Source organism: Megascapheus bottae, chromosome 1 (assembly GCF_031878675.1).
Source record: "Megascapheus bottae isolate mThoBot1 chromosome 1, mThoBot2.hap1, whole genome shotgun sequence".
Taxonomy (NCBI): domain Eukaryota; kingdom Metazoa; phylum Chordata; class Mammalia; order Rodentia; family Geomyidae; genus Megascapheus; species Megascapheus bottae.
This window is the reverse complement of record NC_143509.1, coordinates 53,298,854-53,319,014: the sequence shown is the minus strand read 5'-3', so window position 1 is coordinate 53,319,014 and position 20,161 is coordinate 53,298,854. Positions and strand designations below refer to the sequence as shown.

General features: G+C 48.8%; 1 protein-coding gene across 4 annotated transcripts in view; it reads right to left on the bottom strand.

Annotated features, from left to right (window-relative positions):
• Positions 1 to 2,608: 2,608 nt before the first annotated feature.
• The window catches only part of Bdh1 (3-hydroxybutyrate dehydrogenase 1), a 37,107-nt gene continuing 19,554 nt past the window's right edge, over positions 2,609 to 20,161 (bottom strand). For all 4 annotated transcript variants that reach the window (XM_090344150.1, XM_090344145.1, XM_090344155.1 and 1 more), the window contains exons 3-7: positions 17,505 to 17,577; positions 16,734 to 16,844; positions 11,113 to 11,254; positions 5,330 to 5,482; positions 2,609 to 3,321 (exon numbers count right to left, since the gene is read on the bottom strand). In XM_090344150.1, the coding sequence (XP_090200276.1) occupies positions 2,852 to 3,321; positions 5,330 to 5,482; positions 11,113 to 11,254; positions 16,734 to 16,844; positions 17,505 to 17,577 (949 nt within the window). In that variant the 3' untranslated portion in view covers positions 2,609 to 2,851. The remainder of the gene's footprint in view (positions 3,322 to 5,329; positions 5,483 to 11,112; positions 11,255 to 16,733; positions 16,845 to 17,504; positions 17,578 to 20,161) is intronic.

Sequence of the window (20,161 nt, the reverse complement as noted above, 5' to 3'; positions counted from 1 at the left end):
CCCACACTGGAGTTAAACTCTGGTACATCTTTCTGATATGTGGACAGCAAAGGCATTAATGGTCCATCTTTGGGCACTGGAAGCCCTTTTGCTTCCCTTATCCCTCATCCCTGTATCTCTTCTTTCAGCTCGGTATACAGGCAGAGGGGCAAAGGCCCCAAAGCCAAGCTGAATTTGTTTAGTGAGATGTTCTTTGCCTTGGCATTACTTCATGGCCTGTTCTAGCTGCTCAGGTCCCTCTGCCCTCTGGTCCTTCAGTCTTCAGGCTTCAGGTCACACAGCAGCTAGGAAAGCAAGAATGCTATTTCTAAAGGGCTTTGCTTCTTTGGTACCCAAGGCAACGTGGGTGTCACATACCTTGCAGAGACCTCAGACTTGTGTGAGGGAGAAGCAGGCTACCACTGTGGAAGGGTGCCCTCTGGTGGCAAGTCTGACTCTTCACGTGAGATGCACACATGCCAGCCTGGCCCTAAGGACTTTGCCATAGGTTTGCAGCCTCCTGGGCAATGATCATTTGTATGTAATTATCCAGTCTTTGGGCAATTACAGGCATGAAAACTTTCAAACCAAAAAGTGATGATACAGGCTGGACGTGGTGGCTCACGCCTGTAATCCTAGCTACTGAGGAGGCTGAGATCTAGGAATCGCAGCTCAAAGTCAGCAGAGGCACTAAAGTCAGTGACACTCTTATCTCCAATTAACCATCAGAAAACCGGAAGTAGGTCTGTGGCTCAAGGGGTAGGGCGATAGCCTTGAGCTGAAGAGCTTAGAGACAGTATCCAGGCCTGGAGTACAAGCCCCACGATCACACACACACACACACACACACACACACACACACACACACACACACAGTGATGATACAGTTAGGCTGCAGTAGGAAATGGGTGGGCCATCAACAAAAGCAGGTAGGGGTGTGTGTGTGTGTGTGTGTGTGTGTGTGTGTGTGTCTGTCTGTCTGTCTGTCTGTCAGGGGAAAGCATCTGAGCTTCATCCAGTGTGTGTGTGTGTGTGTGTGTGTGTAGGTAGGGGTGTGTGTGTGTGTGTGTGTGTCTGTCTGTCTGTCAGGGGAAAGCATCTGAGCTTCATCCAGTGTGTGTGTATATGTGTGTGTGTGTGTGTGTGTGTGTGTAGGTAGGGGTGTGTGTGTGTGTGTGTGTGTGTCTGTCTGTCTGTCTGTCAGGGGAAAGCATCTGATCTTCATCCAGTGTGTGTGTGTGTGTGTGTGTGTGTGTGTGTGTGTAGGTAGGGGTGTGTGTGTGTGTGTGTCTGTCTGTCTGTCAGGGGAAAGCATCTGAGCTTCATCCAGTGTGTGTGTGTATGTGTGTGTGTGTGTGTGTGTGTGTGTGTGTGTGTGTGTAGGTAGGTAGGGGTGTGTGTGTGTGTGTGTGTGTCTGTCTGTCTGTCTGTCAGGGGAAAGCATCTGATCTTCATCCAGTGTGTGTGTGTGTGTGTGTGTGTGTAGGTAGGGGTGTGTGTGTGTGTCTGTCTGTCTGTCTGTCAGGGGAAAGCATCTGAGCTTCATCCAGTGTGTGTGTGTGTGTGTGTGTGTGTGTGTGTGTGTGTGTGTGTGTGTAGGTAGGGGTGTGTGTGTGTGTGTGTGTCTGTCAGGGGAAAGCATCTGAGCTTCATCCAGTGTGTGTGTGTGTGTGTGTGTGTGTGTGTGTATCTGTCAGGGGAAAGCATCTGAGCTTCATCCAGACCCACAGTGAAAGTAAGAAGATTCCACAGCATCTGGCCTTGTACTACTGTTTCATCTTCAGCTCCAATTAACACCACTCCACACTTAGCAAAAACTAAGCAGACCCAGATCAGGAACTGTCCCCGCAACCCAAGGGCACACAAATCTAGCATACATCCTCCTCAAATCAGGTAGAGAAATCTCTAGTGGAAACCCCCAGAATGACCCCTACCCCTTACACACAGCTGGAAACCACGGATTGCCAGTTAGGAGTCAACAAAGCCCATGGTCCTGTGAAAGGTACAGCATGGCAACTGAGGGGTGTGGCTCAGGTGAAGACACAGAGTTGCTTCAAAAATCTTGTTTTTTTTGATCCAATGGATTCAAAGTGGCCTAAAGTGTAGAAGGGCCATTTTTTAAAACATTTAAATCTTAAAAATTTTTATTAGCATCTATTAGTTATGCAAAAGGTATCATGATATTTTCACAGATGCATATAGTGTTCTTTAATCAAACTGATTCCAGCTTCATCTCAGAAGGGCCAATCTTAAGCAATAGAAAGGATGGTTCCACTGGGGACTGGTGGCTGATACCTAATCTGAACTAGGAGGCTGAAATCTGGATCAGCCTACTCAGGAAGAGGCTGAGGTCATGGTTCAAAGCCAACCCAGACACCAAAAAGCCAGAAGTGCAACTGTGACTCAAGTAGGAGAGCTTGAGCAAAAGGCCAAAGGAACAGCGACCAGGCCCTGAATTCAAGCCCCAGTACTGGCACAAGAAAAGGGGTGTCATAGGCTCATATTTCTCTTAGCTACATCTTCATGAACACAAAAGTCTGTCCTTTTCTTTATAAGGCTGGCTTACAGATGGAACATGACAATCCTTTGAAGTAATGTTTTGACTTAATGACATAAAGGTTGGATTCTATTCTATTAATAAATCAATTTTAATATACAGATATTTAGCAAAAATATGAAATTGACACATGACATATATGCACCATATTTGCCCTGAGGCTTAGGGGTCCTTGCCTGTCCCTCCAACTGAGAAGTCCTGAGCCATTCCCCCATGGAGAAGTCAGGTGGGGTACAGTCAAGACCATGTGAACTCCTTCCCCCCAGCCCATCCCCACCGGGGCTCACTGGACAGAGGCTGCCCGGGACCCGCTCTTCAGTGGATATAGATCATGTCGGAGACTGCGCCAGGCATGTGAGTCATGATCTGCATTCGGAGCCACCAGTAGTAGTCCATGGGGTGGTAGCGAGTGTAGGGGGTGGAGGCGGTCAGGGCATGCGTGACGGCGTCGATGACGGAGGACGTGTCTGTGGAGCCGCTGTTGCAGTAGGTCTCCATCTTGGCGATTTTCTCATCAAAGTATTTCCTGCCATAGTCCTTGCGCACGACCTCGGGCAGGTCATCCCACATCTTCTTGGCGATGGCCTGGATGCGCTCAGGGCTATAGAGGCTGGTGGCGGCGATGAAGTTGCCGGGCTCCACCACACTGACCTTCACACCCAGCGGATACATCTCATAGCGCAGGCAGTCGGAGAACGCTTCCACCCCAAACTTGGTGATGCAGTATGGGGAGCGGGCCGGGTTGGCCATGCGCCCCAGCATGCTGCTGATGTTCACCACACGGCCTGTCGAGGGAAACAGCAGACACCTGCTCAGGCTCCATGCCCTGGGACGGAACCCGTCCGGAGCCACCCAGAGTCCTAATGCCTTCTCCTTCAGTAGCCAAGTCCAGCTCAGGCCACCCAGAAGCATCAGCAGCATTCCTGACCTTCCCTAGGTCCTGGTGGTGCCAGGTACAGGGGTTAGGTTGTCACGGAGAGCCTGGGCATGCTGGAGGGGAGAAGGATCTTTGCTGGTGGGGTCTACGTCAACACTGTACCTTTCTAGATGGAGCCCAGGCAGTGTGGTGTGCAGAGGCAGGTGAGGGAGGGGCAGGGATTCTGCAGCTGACCTCAGGGCTGGGATTGAGGGCAGAGTCTTGGGCACTTAAGAGGAATGGTGGAATTTGAGAAGTACTCTGGCCCAAGTCTAGACTGAAGGTTCTAGAAACCCAGTATGGCTTCTCGTGCACAGCATCCCTGGGAGTGACAGGGTTAGAGACGACGTCTGTTCACCCATGCACTCACATAGGGAGACACACAGAGTCCATCTTGGTACAACTAGGTCTGAAGTTACTGAGGGGTTGGGTTTGCTTCCTTTTAAAAAACCCACAGCTGCACTGTTTGTTTGTTCCTGCTGCTGGCTAGGACTTTGAGCTACATCTATGGATCTGTGGGTTATTCCAGGGAGAAAAATCAGTCAGTGCTTTCTTAGATGGTTTGTTAAGGAGATGGCTTACATGCATGGAATAGGGTTTGGATGTTTTGTCTGTTTTCCCATTTTTACTTATTTTGTTGGTCATGGAGCTTGAACTTGTCCCTGAGTTCTTTTGCTAATGGGTAGCTCTCTACCACTTTGAGCCACAGTGCCACTTCTGGTTTTCTGATGGTTAATTGGAAAATAAAGAGTCTCTCAGACTTTCCTGCTGGGGCTGGCTTTGAACCAAGATTCTCAGGTCTCAGCCTCCTGAGTAGCTAGGATTATAGGCGTGAGCCACTAACACACAACTGTCTTCCAAATTTTTAATCTTTTTTTTTTTTTGTGGTTGATCGTAAGGCTTGAACTCGGGGACTGGGCATTGTCTGAGCTCTTTTGTTCAAGGCTAGCACTATATCACTTTAAGCCACAGCACCACTTCTGGTTTTTAGGTAGTTAATTGGGGATAAGAATCTCATGGGGATTTTTCTACCTGGGCTGGCTTTGAACCGTGATCCTTAGTTCTCAACCTATTGGGTAGCTAGTATTACAGGCATGAGCCACTGGCACCTGGCTCCAAACTTTTAATCCTGATTATTACTATTTTAACTTAATACTACACTGTCTCATTTTCCCAGTTGTGGTGTTACAATACAGTGGATACTAACGTGTCTTTAATTACATGTTATGATAACTCAGGTTCACAGTGCATGAGCACAGGTTATTATTTCTCCAAGTTAGGTGTCCAGCAATCTTGAGTAGACCAACAACCAATTTCTCAGTTGCTCTATTTTCTCCCCCTCTCGTCTCTGACTTCTTTGTTTTTGGCGTCAGTACTGGGACCTAGCTGCTGTCACCTAGCTTCTCCCCTCAAGGCTAGTGAGCCACTACTAGTGGAGCCACACCTCCACTTCTGGTTTTTCTTTTTGATGAAAATCTCACAGACTTTCTGCCTAGCCGAGCTTGAACCTTAGTCTTCCTGAGTAGCTAGGATTACAGGTGTGAGCTAACCGTACTGGTTAACTGTTCCCCCACATCCTTTTTTGAGACTAATACTGCTATGTAGCCTAAACTGGCCTCCAACTTAGATCTTCATGCCTTAGACTCCTACATGCTGAGATTATAACGATGGGCCACCATCATGCCCTGCTTACTCTCTCTCCCTCTTCAGCCATGCACCTCTGTCAGCCTGCATCCCCAGGCCAAGAGTCTCAGAACTCATGATCTCAGCCTCGCTGCTGTGGATGTTGGCTTGGCAGGACAGGCGTCTCTATTCTGAGCAAAGAAGACGAGGGTGAACAGGTCTGGGGACAGAAAGATGGTATTTTCCCAGCTCACCTTTAGCTCTCCGGAGAAGGGGAAGGAAGGATTTTGTTGTTCGCACAGTGCCCCAGAGGTTCACTTCTGCCACCTCCTTGTAGGTCTCCATGGTGGTAAACTCCACTTCCCCAAACGTGGAGATGCCTGCATTATTAACCAGGCCCCACATTCCTGTGGAGGAAAGGACATGTGGACTCAGTCTCAGATGTCACCCATTGGCTTACAGCCACCCCCCCCCACCTTGCCCCATAACTTCCAGCCCATCCAAGGGCTCTCAGGAAACTTCCTAAATAAGTTACCTCAGAATGCCATGAAAAGAAGAGAGGGTTAAATGCCTAGATTTCTATAATGTCCCTTATGTCCGGAATGTTTAGGCCTCATGTCATCTCTGTCTAAAGTATGTGAGCCCATCATGACACAGCCCTGCCAGAGCAGGTCAGGCTGGACTGCCGTCCCCTCTCTCATTCCCTTCCACTCCTCCCATTCCAACCACACCCACAACCCAGTTATTCACTCATGCAGGTCTCTGGGCTTCCCTTACATCCATCCCTTTACCAGAAGCCAGGGAGATCTCAGAACCTTCCAGACCAAGCTCTTTCCAGAGGACTAATGTGGGAGGACACTAGTGGACACTCACAGTAGACTCGAGTTGACTACTTCTTGCAAGACCAGCTACAGGCCAGCTGGCTATTTTAGACTCAGAAAATATTGGTGCTGGAGTTCATTTTGTCTCCTAACTAATCTTACAGTAAGGGAAGATGCTGAGACCAAAGGACAGACACATTTCCTTCATGGGCAGAGGAGATGATCCTCAAGTGAGGGACAGCAAGAAGATGTTGCAGCTTGTCTGGCAGGACCTTCCTTGCTTCAAGTTTTCTTTGGGGATAGGGATGCAGTAGGGACAAAGTCTGAGTGAGCCAGGCTTTGGTCTCTTAGAGCGGGGCATCTTGAATGCCTTCCTGAGGTGCAGCCTCACAGCTGCGCCTGCTCTGGGGATGCTTCCTCGCCTGTGGGATCCCAGCCCTGCCACGCTTTCTCAGTTCATCATGGAAAAGAGTTTGTATAAATGACAAAGTAATTGGCCTCTAGTTGCTTTTCTTCCGTCTTGCCCAAATTAAAGCTTCATGAACTGACCTCTGGTGCTTTCTCCTTCAATTATGGTGAATTAAGGACATTTATTAAGGAGAGGAAATTGCTGGTTAACAGTGTCTCTCACGGCTGCTTGCTGGGGCTTCACACTCTCAGCTCTCATCTTAAGGTCAGTCAGCTTGAAGTCACCCAGGCTTCCCTGAACTTCCTCCCAGCAGCAGCGGAAGCCTCTCTCCACTAGCCAAGGCCAACACCTCAGCCTACTGCCTGTTCCTCACGTCCAGGCATGAGCCATCAATGCTTATGCAACTTCAACTTTTCCTTCCTCCCCAGCTCCTCCTCTTCAATTCTGTACACATTAGTTGCTTAATACACATTAGTTGCTTAATACATATTGACTAGGTGAACAAATGTCTACAAATACTACATTTCCACATCCAAAAGAACATTTTTTTCTTTTTGGTGATACTGGGTTTTGAACTCAGGGCCTCAACCATGAATGAAGAGGACATTCTACTGCTAAGCCACACCTCCAGCCCTTTTTTGCAGGGGGACAGGGTGTCTCACTTCCTTGCCTAGGTACCTGGACTTCAATCTGCCTATACACTTCCCACAAAGCTAGGATGGCAGACAAATGCCTCTGCGTGTAGCAATTAGTTGAGTCAAGTCTGTGGCTCCTACACGGTGGTTCTGCTGACCTGATGAAGAGGAAGACCCCAGCCAATGTGCTGAATATCGCCATCCCCTGCGGCCTGCAGCCAACACCACTCTACCTCAGTGCTTCCCATGGTTCTCTTCCCCATCCCAGCCTTCCCCTCTTGTTCTTGCCCACTAATTCCATCTCCATTCCCAAAGGTCCCCAGCTCCCCCAAAAACCAACACCTCAGGTCCTCACACCTGCTCTACCTCTGTTAATGACTTCCCGTTCCTCTTTAGCTTGTCCACTGCTTGGCTCTTTCCTAATGAGTCACCCTGATTAAGGTGACAGAGATCAAGGACAGTTAACATGACTGAAAAAAGATCGGAAATGCCAGTGGCCAGGCTCTGAAATAAGCTCTTGGTTGGTCTTTCCAGATCAACTCATTAACTCACCAGGGATCCTCTGTAACCAAAGGTGTAGATGCTAAACTGTCTATTTAGAGGAGGCAACCCAGGCTGCTCCATTAGAACAGCCCCAGGGACCTTGTTTAACTCAACAGTGCTATCAGACCCCACTTCCACCCCATATACCCGTACCACCAGCCGTTCGTCTTCTTGTCCGTCACTCCTGCTTCTGAGGGTTCCATCCTGCAGGACTAACAAGGCCTCTTCCAGGCTTCTCCCCCCACCTCATTACTCCTGAAAATCTCAGCTGCTGGGCTGCTTTTGTGGCAGTTCTTCCTGGGACCTCCTGGTGGTCAGGTCTAGGGTGGGTACACAGCAGTTCAAAGGACAGGAGCCCTCAGGCACACGTTCCTCCTTCCAGATTCACAGCATTGTGCCTCAGGGCTGCAACTGCTCCCCTGCGGCCTGGCCTGAAGCCACTAGGGCTGCTGTTCAGCCATAGCTGCCAGGTCAGAGCCAGACTCTTTCTGGGGCTCAGCATACTACCCTATACTGGGCTCAACAAGTACTTGATAAATGCTTACTGACTGACTTGCAAATAACAGTGCCAATAACCACACTCACAGCCTGCCAGCTGGCCATCCACCCAGATTTTCCTCAAGGGAGGGGAAGGAAGGGATGATGCTCCAGATGTCCATCCAGCATCTTGCAGTCCTACTGAGGGAAAGGGGCTAGTGACAGATGGCTGGGTGCTCTAATCACACAATCCTCTTCATCTCACCTCCTGGAGCTGGCTCCTCAGGCTACTAACTCATGAAGCGAGGATGAAGGGCATCAACTGACCCCCAAAATGCACCCTAGTGTTACAGGGGCACATGTGGCTCCTGAAAGTCTCCTGTATTGGTGCGATGTGAATCAAAGGCATAATGGCTAGTGGAAATGTTCTGGGAGAGCGCCACCTGGAGTCCAAAGTCAGCATTGCCAGAGAAAGGGAGATTGGTGCTATTTCTATTAGCAGAAGCTAGCTAGTAGGGAGAAAGGGGAAGAAAGGAGGAGGAAAGGAAGCACACAACTGCAAATCTGACAGATTAACTTCCTTTTTTGGACCTAGTTATTTTCAAGTCTTGCTGGGTCCAGTGTCTCACTCCTAGCTGCTCAGGAAGTTGAGATCTGAGGATAAAGGTTCAAAGTCAGCAGGGGCAGGAAGGTCTTCTAGACTCATCTCCAATTAACCATCAAAAAGCTGGAAGTGGGGCTGTGGCTCAAGTGATAAAAGCCTTGAGCACAAAAGCTAAGGAACAGTACCCTGGCCCCGAGTTCAAGTCCTAGGACAATGCAGATGCACACACACACGCACAAAGCCACCACCATCAACAACTTTCAAATTTTGTCCTAACAGATGCAATACTAGTAAAAGTCATGGTGCTTGGTTTACTCAAACTCTCAGAGTGCACTGTATGGAAAAGGCAGCAGGGAAAGTTCTGTATGTCTAGGGATGCGCCTCACTTTGTGTAGCTGGGTGGGGCCCCTGCCTTCCTGATCAATCCAGCACAGAGGACATATGTGGATCTATCTAAATTTGTGGGGTCAAGGACCACAGCCCTGAGAAGCTCCATTCTGGGCTCAGGTGATTACTCCAAACTATGGGCAAAGCCTCAGGCTGTTACTCAATGGTTCCCAGGCGCTGACTGCAGCTGTTTTCTCGCCCAGTAGTTTATGAAGGCAATATCCCAGCTGCCTAGCGAGGGCGAGGGCGGAGGATTTACCACCGCCGGAGCCAGGCAGGCTGGTAATCATCCCAGTGGGACCCATCCTGTCTTTTCTTATGGGGCAGGAGTGCAGGCTCTGCCTGGTAATTATTACACAGATGTTCAGTGAGTTCTAGGATGCAGCAGCCTGGAAGGGCCCATCTAGGGTGGGGTGGCAGAGGTAGCCCTGGGCCCTGTCAAGTGACAGACACCTGCCCCTGCACTCCATGCAGCCACTGAAGTTGCTGCTCCCCAGAGCTTCCCAACCACCATGTGTCAATGAGGTGACCCTTCCGAGGGACTCCAGGGTCAGTAGTACAGGGATGCTTTCCCACAGTTCCAGAAAGCCTACGCATCCACACTGGATTAGAGATAACCATGGTGCCCCAAGCTGGACAGCAGAGCCCTCCTGTCATGGTCCTCCACACAGTGGACTGGAAGGACACCTGCACGATCACACTACAGGGACCCACTGTGTATTTAAACCTGTTGGCTACTGGCCCACTAATGAGAACCTACTTTGCTCCTATGGCCCACTGACCACCTTCCCTGCGGGACCTTTTCTGGCCATCTCCTCCAGGGAATCTTATGAGAACTCCTATCCTTGAGCTATTCTCAGCAAGTCCTCATCCAGTCTTATCTGAAGGTACCAGACCTACTGCTACAAACCCAAATGCAGGACCTTCTGCTACAACTACAAGGACATTACAAATCCAAAACTCCCATACCCAATTATATTTAAGCACTAAAACCCCCGGGCTCCTTGCTCCATGTATCTCCTACTGTTCCATGCTATTTGATGCTCATATTCAGCAACTATTAAATCCTGATTGAGCTGTTGAGGTTTCTGTCTTCTTTCCTTTCAGCTTTGATCCTTGATCTTTCCTAACACCCACCTAATTTGGTATTTCTTTAGCTTGGGGCACTTTGTCTCATCTCTATGACAGCGATCTCCCTGCCCCAGCTTGACCCCAAACCAGTCATATTCCCTTTGAACATGCTGTCAGGGCATCCCATGAGCACTTGAGCTTCTTCCCAGCCCTCATTCTGCCCCTGCAGTGAGGGTCTAGGTGTGTGAGATGGAGATCTCTTGCCTCCACCACAACCTCATATCTATGCCAAGTCCGGCCAGCTTGGCCTTGAGTCACACCTACCCACCACTCTGCTAGGCAGGAACCCAATCTCTCTTTTAGCCCCACCTCTCCCAGTCCTCCAAGCGATCTTCTAAGGTCAGACCAATCCGAGGGATCTTCTAAGGTCAGACCAGGCTGCCCCTCATAACAGCCTCCAGGGTCTCAGGAGATCAGCCACATTCCCTTTACAGGAGGCACCCAATGGGATGAACTCTTCCCTACCACCATCTCCACCAGGCACTCTAGAGACGAACCATTCAGTAGGCCCCCGTTCACCACAGGCTGCTTCCCACCACGGTTCATGTTGTGTTTTCTTCTCAGCCTGGCCTCCCCATTTTCTGCTGCATTGAGCCATTTCTGCCATACAGCACACCTGAGACTGGACTCACCCCTCTTTCCTGGGGCTGCTCTGCTCCTTGGGGTTTCCTTCAGTTCCCCAATGAACTATAAAGTCCTCAGGGGTGATTATGCCTTGGCCATCTTTGAGTTCCTAGTACTTTCCCATCTCCTGGCTCAGAGGAGGCATTCAACGAGGACTAGGTGAACTGGCCTGAACCAACACATATGCATCCATTCTGAAGAAGATTCTGAAGGGGCTTCAGGCTTTATTTTACACTGCTGCATTGTATTCACTGCTGGTTGAATTCAATCTACTTCCTTCTACGATGAAGGAATTGAAGCAAAGAAATGAATCTTTTGGCAAGACAGGCAGTTCCCCTCCCCTATGTAACACACACACACACACACACACACACACCCTTGCTGCTCCTGCTCCAAGGTGCTCTACCTTTCTCTGGGTCATCCAGGATTGAGTGGACCGTGGCCACGGCTTTCTCTACCTCCTCACTGTTGCATACATTGAGCTGGATGGTTCTCAGCCGGTCACTCTTCAAGCTGTCCAGCTCCTGGACTCCCGCATCTCCTTTGTCCTGGAAAAAGAAAGGATGCATGCATTCATTTCCTTCCTTCTTACTCCGGGGATGACTGGAGCCCCAGGCTGACTGGCAATAGTACTGGCATTCTCTAGAGACATCAGGCCTGCACACCAGCACACAGTTCCAGTGACCCAAGGGCACTGATGATGTCCCAGGGCCCCTGGGTCCCAGGTAAGTGCATCTGTGGGAGGATGGAGACCCCCACACCCAGCCTCACTAATGGCTCCTTCAGTGAGTAGATAGTGGAGAGGACTCTGGGGGGAGAGTTCAAGCCAGCTATTGCCCTTCTGGCTATACAAGCTTGGAGTGTAATTTCTTAAGCTAGTGGGTGGTATTTCTCCTAATGTTTAAAGTGTTGGCAACTATTCACATTAATCAAAACAAAAACAAATAGTGTGGACCAAAACATGTCCATAGGTCACATGACCAGATGGGGCTGCCAGTTTGCCGCCACTGTGCTGAGCCAAGGGCCTATCAAGCTCCAGTTGGTAAGGAACCAGAGGCAGGATCCAATTCCAGTTCCGTCCCTGGCCACTCAAGGGTGACTTCAACAGGTACTCAGTTTTCCTGGCTATAAAATGAGAATGCTACCACCCATCCTGCATAGATCAGCATAATAAAATCAAGTTTTCAAAAGACTTGCTGAACTATAAAGTATTATACAAATTCAGAAATAATCAAATATGAAACTGAGTGCTGGTGGCACACTCCTATAATTCTAGTTACTCAGGAGGCTGAGATCTAAGGATTGTATTTTGAAGCCAACCATGACAGAAAAGTCTGAGATGTATGCAATTTAACCAGCTACAAGCCAGAAATTAAGGTGCATGGATCAAGTGGTAAGAGTGCCAGCCTGATGAACAAAACAAGAGTGTGAGACCCTGAGTTCAAGCCCCAGTACCAGCACACACACACACACACACACACACACACACACACACACACACACACACACATCAAACATAGATTTCTTTTGGGAAGCCTTTCTTGGGCCTCTCTGATGTCCTGATGCCATGCTAGGAACAGGAGACACAAAGAGGAAGAACCCAGTTTTTGTGCTCAGAGAGAGCATGGCGGCTGGTGGTGCACTCATGGGAGGGGTAGCAGGAGAGACTCTTCAGTGGAGAAGGCAGCCGAGGATGGTGCTGGATGGAGCACTTGGGGAAGGGGCAAGGTGCTACCACCACAGGCCACAGGTTACAGGCAGAAAAAAGCAGTGGATAGGAGGCTGGAGCAGAGGGCAGCAGTCTGTGTGGAGGTACTGCCTCAGCTATTAGAAGGTCTTCATAAAAGCAGGCATCATTTCCTGAGTGTTTGCTGTGCTGGGCAAGATGCTAAGTACTTGGCATGCTTTTTGTCTTTAGCCCTTCCATCAACAGGGAGGCTGTATGCTCACATGCCATCCTGTGCTATCACACATGCTTTTCTCACTGTGAAAACACTGACAGCCATAACTGAATCGGCGGCAAGGTTTCTGTGTGGTGAATGAAACAGCAGACTGGAGAAGCTGCAGAAGCCAGGGCTAGCCCAAGGTTCACAGCAAGGAAACAAGCAAGGCAGAAGCGGGAGCCAGGACATTGCTGTGTGTCAGGGCTGGTCCAGTGGTCTGTTCCAGGTGGGCTCACCCCAAGCATGGGGGAATCATGGCACACAACTGCAGAAACAACGGTCTCGGACATTCAGCCCCATGTGACACTATCACCCCAGAGACAAGACTTGAGGGGACATGGCTGTTCTATGTGTTCCTCAAGAACAGAGTCAGGGCAGAGAAATCAAGTTTGATTCAGAATGAGGAGTGTGTTTCTCAGGGCGTGGACTACCCAGGAGCCATCCGGGGAAGGGGCAATCATTCATTCTCCTGTCTGGGGTGTGGATGAAGGGCAGGTTGCGGGCAACACAGGTATCTGAGTGGATCTCCCTCCACACCCCTCCGACCCCTCAAGGGGTCCTGTCTTCAGGGAACCTCCCTCAGCTGCTGATAGAACAACTGAGTCTCTGCCCAGGCCTGGTGCCAGGAAGGCCAGTGACACCTGGTCCGCTCTGCACAGCTGCCATGGTGGAGACTGAGCCTAAGGTTTAGCTCTAAAATGACCTGCATGTGCCAGCCTTCCCTAAAGTAAGACCAGGTACTATCTCTAACTGGTACAGCTCTGCAACTGCTGCCACTCTGAAGACTCCCCAGAACAAAACTCTTCCAGTTCTGGCTGGAGGGGGCAGTGCCTGGAAATCTCTTTTCCACAGATGGCACGTGGTACCAAGAAAACACAGATGTAGCTTTACTACGTCTTTTAGGTAGTCTTTCTGATGCCCCTTGGGGAAGAACCTAATTGTCTGCACCTCAAAGAGGTTGCTGGCATCTATTACAGACTTTCCTCTTTTCCAGGTTTGACTAACCCCACTGACATCACTCGGGTCACTGTGGACCCTGCCCTAAGCCTCTCCTTAGGTCTCATGCTGCCCTGGTGATATTGCTGCTGCGGTCCCCAGGAGAAGCCCTTCCTCCTTCTCCTGACAGAGAGCCCCAGGAGCCAGTCACCCCCATTCAGCCTCCTGACAGCCAGGACAATAGAGAAGGGGCTGTCAGCCTGCCTCAGCATCTTCTACTTGCTGGCCATGGACTTTGGTGGCCTATTCACTTCTGGGTCCACCAGCCTGCAGGCCAAGGCCTCACTGCTTGGGCCACACCGGAGCCTGACTCCCCTTCTCTGTTTCCTGAGTGTGTCTATTTGCCCTGGTTTGGCTGTGCAGAGTTGATTTCTGGGGGACCTGGTCAATCTCTGCTTTCTGTCATTGACCCTTGAGGCCTCACCTGTAAGGTTTCCACCCATGGTACGTCAGGAACGTCTTGGAGTTTTTCCAGTCATTGGACTCTCTGTGTAGGGAGCTAACCAAACTCAACCTACTAACAAAAAAGTCCAATGGAGCCCAGTTTGGACACTCAAACTCCCAAACTTGTCTCCCAATGGAATCCTAGGGGAATGTGGAAAGCCAGGCAGTGGTAGTGGAAGTTCTTTCTCCTTTCTCCTCTCCTACTTCCTCATCGCTGACCTTGTCAAGGTGGGCCAGGGGCTGCAGTCCCTAGAACAGGATCCAATCTACTGAGGCAGCCTGTATTGCGGTGCCCTTGGGCTGGCCAAAGCAGAAGAGCTGGCTCTACCATCCTGAGTATACCTGAATACACACAGAGCCCTTGTCTCTCAGGACCTCAGGTCCCATCCCGTGGGACCTCCTGCAGCTCCTGCACCTCCTGCAGCTGAGGACAGTCCTCCTACCCATGGCACCAGGCATGTGCTCCTCATGCCTCACCAAGAGTCCAGCCAATCCTCCCTGCTGTCCCATGGGCCAGGCAGAGGTGCCCTGCTGCCCCTGCTGCAGGGGGTGGAGATCAGCCCTGTCCCTGCCCTCACAGCTCTGCACGGCTCTGCACACTAGCCACCCACTCAGCCTCATTCCTGGACCTCTAGACTTCTTTCAGTAAACACCAGTGCCACATTCGGTGGGCACCAGCTCTCCAAGTAGTTTCTGGGGGGCCATGCGTTCTACTCAGGGCAGGAGGAGAACAGCATGGCATGCCGGCAGCTCTTCCCAGCCACAGGACCTTTCACTGCTGAGGCAGGGGCTTGCTCATCCTCACAGAGGAGTCTTGTCTACTCTCCCACTGTGTAGTGTCAGGTGGTCTTGAGTATCAAACAAGGTAAGGACATAGGTCATGTATGAGGGCTTTTTCTTTTTTCTTTCTTTCTTTTTTTTGGCTCACTGGGGGTTTGAACTCAGGACCTCACTTACTAGTCAGGCACTCCTACCTCTAACCAGGTCCCCAGCCCTTTTACTTTAGATTATTTTTTTCAGATGGGATCTTGTGTCTCTGCTCACAACTGGCCCCAGAAGAACTGCAATCCTATGTGTGTCTTCCACATAGCTGGGATTAAAGGGGCATTCTATCATGTATAGTTTGTTCTTTTAAGACACGGTCTTACTAACTTTATTTTCTTCTTTTACCTAGGCTGGCCTCAAACTGTGATCTTCCTCTCACTACCTTCCAAGTAGTTGGGATTACAGATATGAACTACTGTGCCAAATGTGTGAGCATCTTGCCACATTTTGGACACAGCAGAGAGAGGAGACACCAGGCACTATAACGTTTCCACAATGAACAGGAGAAGGACCCAGCAAAGGAGCTGAGGAGAACCAGAGGGCATGAAATAAAAGGCAACATGTCATAAGCAACAGTGACTGCTGGGGGGGAGGGGCTGTGGGGAATGAGAATGAGATGGCCTGAGTCAGTGCATTTGGTGAAATGGAGCCATCCCTCGTGTCAGAGGCCTGAGGGGCTTTCCTGGCCTGGTCCCACCTGTGCATCCTCTACCTGGATGCTGGGATTTCACCACCCTGAAGCACTGGTGGTGTCTGGATAGGTGACTTCCACCCACCCAACAGGAGGAGCTCTAGTTTATTCTTTTAGATGGTGATGAGACATCACCTCCCACAAAGCCTTCAGTGAAGGTGAGGGTACAGGTCTAAACCTCCGCAGCTACCTCCCTCTGGCACTCTGCTCCAGCCACAATGGCACCCTGCTGTGTCTTCCACATATGGGACCTCAGCAAATCTGTACCACCTGCTCTTGCACCAATTCATCTCTTTGGTGAAGTCCTGCTTCTTTCCAGAACATGTCCACCCATACTCCACCCTTGTTTCCTGCTTTGCTTTTCTCTGTGGTTTGGATTATCCCACAGGGCAGCAGTTTACTTATTTATCTTATTCTTTGTCTCTGTTGCTGCCTTGGATCTAAGTTCCCCAAAAGCAAAGACTACTCTCTGCATTGTTACATTGTCAAATCCCTGTATGTGTTAAGTAAATATCTACTGAATGAACAAGCAGAGTGGTAGAGGCAAAGCCCATCCAGGTGACTGAAAAGAAAATAGGACCCCATAAGTAGATGATGGATGTATGGGATGTATGATGAGTGGATGGATGGATGGATGGATGGATGGATAGACTGACTGATGGATGAATGGATGGGTAGATGATGGATGGATGACAAATGGATGGGTGACTGATGAATGAATGATGGATGGAAGGAAAAGCTATGAAGAACAAGTCAGATGGAGCAGTAAAAAAGGTCTGAGGCTGGGTGCAATAGCTCAAACCTGTAATCCTAGCTACTCAGGAGGCTGAGATCTAGGATTGTGGTTTAAAGCCAGCCTGGGCACACAAGTCTGTAACACTCTCATCTCTAATTAACTACCAGAAAACCGGAAGAGGCGCGGTGGTTTCAGGGGTAGGGTGGTAGCCTTGAGCTGAAGAGCTCAGGGACAATGCCCAGGCCCAGAGTTCAAGCCCCACAATCAACAACAAGAAAAAAGGTCTGAGTTGTTTTAAGCAATGGATGAACTGGAAAGTGATTTTTTTCAAATAACTACAGAACAGTAAGTAATATGGAGGCCAATAGTGAAGAAGACAACCCTTCTCTTACCTTCATCAAGCAGCCAGCAAACACAAGGAAGCCTTTTGAATGCAGATGCTTGGCCAAGGAGAACCCAAATCCACTGTCACAGCCTGTGATCAGGACAGCTTTGCTGCCGGCCTGCCAGAAAGTAAGTGCCCATGTCAGGAATGCAGGGTCCTGTGGCAGTGACAGAGCCTCCCAGGCCCTCTAGGCAACAACATTAGTGTTTGATGACAGGCCCAGGCCCCCTTCCACCTGGCTCTTTTGTGGAGAAGCACTAAATATCAATGTGCAGCGGAAGGAGCTCAGACTCAAGATAAGACTAGGTTCCAAGACAGACGCTACCACCAGTTCACCATGCTGCCTAGCCAAATGACCTCAGAGTATCACATCAGTGACACCATTATCTTTCATCATCAGAGCTATACTAAGTTCAGGATTTACTGAGCATGTGTGATTCACACCCAGTCCCTACCAACTTACAAGGAGACCTGGGACCCTTATAGTAAGTAGGCTTATTATTCCACACGTTATCACTGAGGACATGTAAGTTTCTTTGATGCACAATCGAGTTAGTGACAGAGCTGCCGCTGGAATCAGGGCTAACAACCCAGGCTCTAACAGCTGGCTGCACCCCAGCAGGCCTCTACTGCTATCTCCCTGGCTGGAGTGCAGCTTCCTTACTGATGGAAGACTGGGAAAAAGTGCCATGGAGTGTCCTGAAGGTGTCTCAGGGCCCAGATGCCCACAGAGAAAGGCCCTGACCATCCTGCTGCTTCCCACGTGGCTTTCACTCACCGGATTCACCTCACTAGCATAGGTCCGACGGCTGATCTGGGGGAAGGATGCTGAGCAAAGCACCGGTGCATGTCTGCAAGAGAACATGAAGCCGTGAGCACGGGGATCTGATCCCTCCTTAAACCTGGTTTGGAGGACAAAAGCAGTTCAGAACACCCTGGGCCACCGCCACTTGCTCCAATGTAGCAACAATACCACAGCCAGGCTGGTGCAAGCTGAGAGAGTCTCTCTCTTCACCAGGTGTTAGGTGGGGTACAAGCTGCCAGCATTTAGAGTGGTTGTCTTAGCCACTGTATAGGAAAAGCCTTTCTGAGAACATAGCCAATTCTGGAAACTGTTTCTGGTGGGAGGCTCTGCTAAAACTTGACTCACTTCTCATTACCCTGGTAAAGTTCCTGCTCTCATTCCAGGGTGACACAGAGGGCAATGCTTCAGACAGATCCAATTCTTTTCAATAACAGCTTTTGTTAAAGCCTTCTGCAAATTCAGCATCCTAACTTTTGATTGATTTAATACATGAGCCACCACACCAGCTTATTTGTTGAGATGATGTCTTGCCAACTTTTTGCTTAGGCTGGCTTCAAACCTTGTTCTTCATATCTCTACCTCACGAGCAGCTGGCGTTACAGGTTTGTACTACCATGTCTGGCTTAATTAAACTTCCTAAATTTTGAAACAGTTATAAAGGAAAAAGGGAGAAATGGTGGCTCTACTCTGCAACTTAACCTACTTGGGAGGCAGAAAGCAGAGGATTGATTCAAGGACGTAAGAAAAATTCATAAAGCCATCTCAACCAGTTGCCGTGTAAGTGGCATGAGCCTATTATCCCAGCTACAGGGGAGACCATGGCTGGGCACAGTCATGTGCCTCTGTCATCCCACACAGGAGGACTGCAGTCCAGGCTGGCTGAAAATACCCAGCACATGACAGGCTTGATGGAATGGTTCAAGTGTTAAAGGGACCTGAGTTCAATCCTTAATATGATTCAAAGGAATTTACAGTACAGGAATATACTCAACTTTTACTCAACTTCCCGTATTAGCAATATCTTTAGAAACTTTACAATCATGCTACACTCTTTCCTTTTCCCCTTTCCTCTTCCCTATCCTCCTTAAACATGAATCTATTCTCCTATAATGCTGGCATTTCAAGAATGTTATAATGGAATCCTACAAAATGTAACCTTTAGGGTTTGGCTTTTTTCATTCATCACACTTTTCTGGAGGTTCACCCAGATTGTGCTGTTTTTCCTTTCTGTTGCTAAGTGTATGCCCTAAACATGGGAATCAAATTATTTGCCTAGAGGACATCGGGGATGTTTGCAGCTACTATGAGTAAAACAGCTATAAATAGTGCTAGCCAGGGTTCTGTGTAAATTTAAGTCCTGACTTCTCTTGAATACCCATGAGTGTTCAATGGTCACATGGTAGTCAGATACTATTTCTTAAGCAACTGTCAAACTGTTGTAGCTCAGGTGACTGCGGCACACAGTGTCCCCAGCAGCAATGCAGCAGTGACTATTTCCTCATCTCCTGGTCAGCATCTGACCATGCCTCTAGTCTTTGTTTTGAAACTGTGTAATAATATCTCACTGAGGTTTTACTTTGCCCTTCTTGAACAGCTAATAGATGTGGAACATCTTTTCCTGTGTATTTGCCATCTGTCCTCGTTTGGACTACTAAAATGATATCACAGTACAAGTGGCTTATAAATAACAGACTGGCTTACAAACAGCAGAAATATATTTCTCGAAGTCTGGAAATTGGGAAGACCAACATCAAGGAGCCAGTAGATTGTGTCTGATAAGGACCGGTCTCCAGAGAGCAAAGTCTTTTTTAAAATATTTTTTATTGTATTTAATAAAATGGTTACATGATATTTGCCAGATAGAAGGTGCATTAATTCACATACATTGATACCCTTCCACATGTCTTGGGAGCAAAGTCTTTTTATTGAACTTCTCATGGCAGTGGGGAGACTACGATAACACCAGTAATCACACTGCTCAGGACTCCTCCACGACCCACACACCTCCCAAAGGCTTCATCCCCAAGAGTGGCAACATATGAACATGGGGGGGTGGGGAGAAGGATACCCACTTAAATGTCTCTTCATGTGTTCGGCCCACATTTGAATGTAATGTACCTTTTTTCACTGTTAAAACTGGCAGGGGGCAGAAATCTATAGCAGTCTTACATTCTAATCTGTTGTTATATACATGATATAAAACTTTTTTTCTCCTAATCTGTAACTTGCTTTTACATTCTCAAAACAGGGTCTCCTTTGGGTAAAGTTTGATTTTTGTTGTCTGATCCATTTTCCTCTTTATGAGCTATGTATAATATAACTCTCTGCCTAAACCTAGAACTTCAAAGTGTCCTTCTATATATCTTTTTCTAAAACTTTTATAGTTTCTGTTCTAATATTTAAGCCCATGATCCCTTTTATATGAGATGTAAGACTCAGATTGAGGGTGGTGTTTGCCTAACTATTTCCCTATTGCTTCCCTACCCCTGCCATAGCATTTAGGGCAGTTACCTTCTCTTCTCATCATTGAGTTGCTTTATACTTTTGTCAAAAACAAGTTGGACATGTTTATGTGGAATGAGATTTGCTCTCTGTTTCACTGAATATGGATGTCTATCTTATTTTTCTTT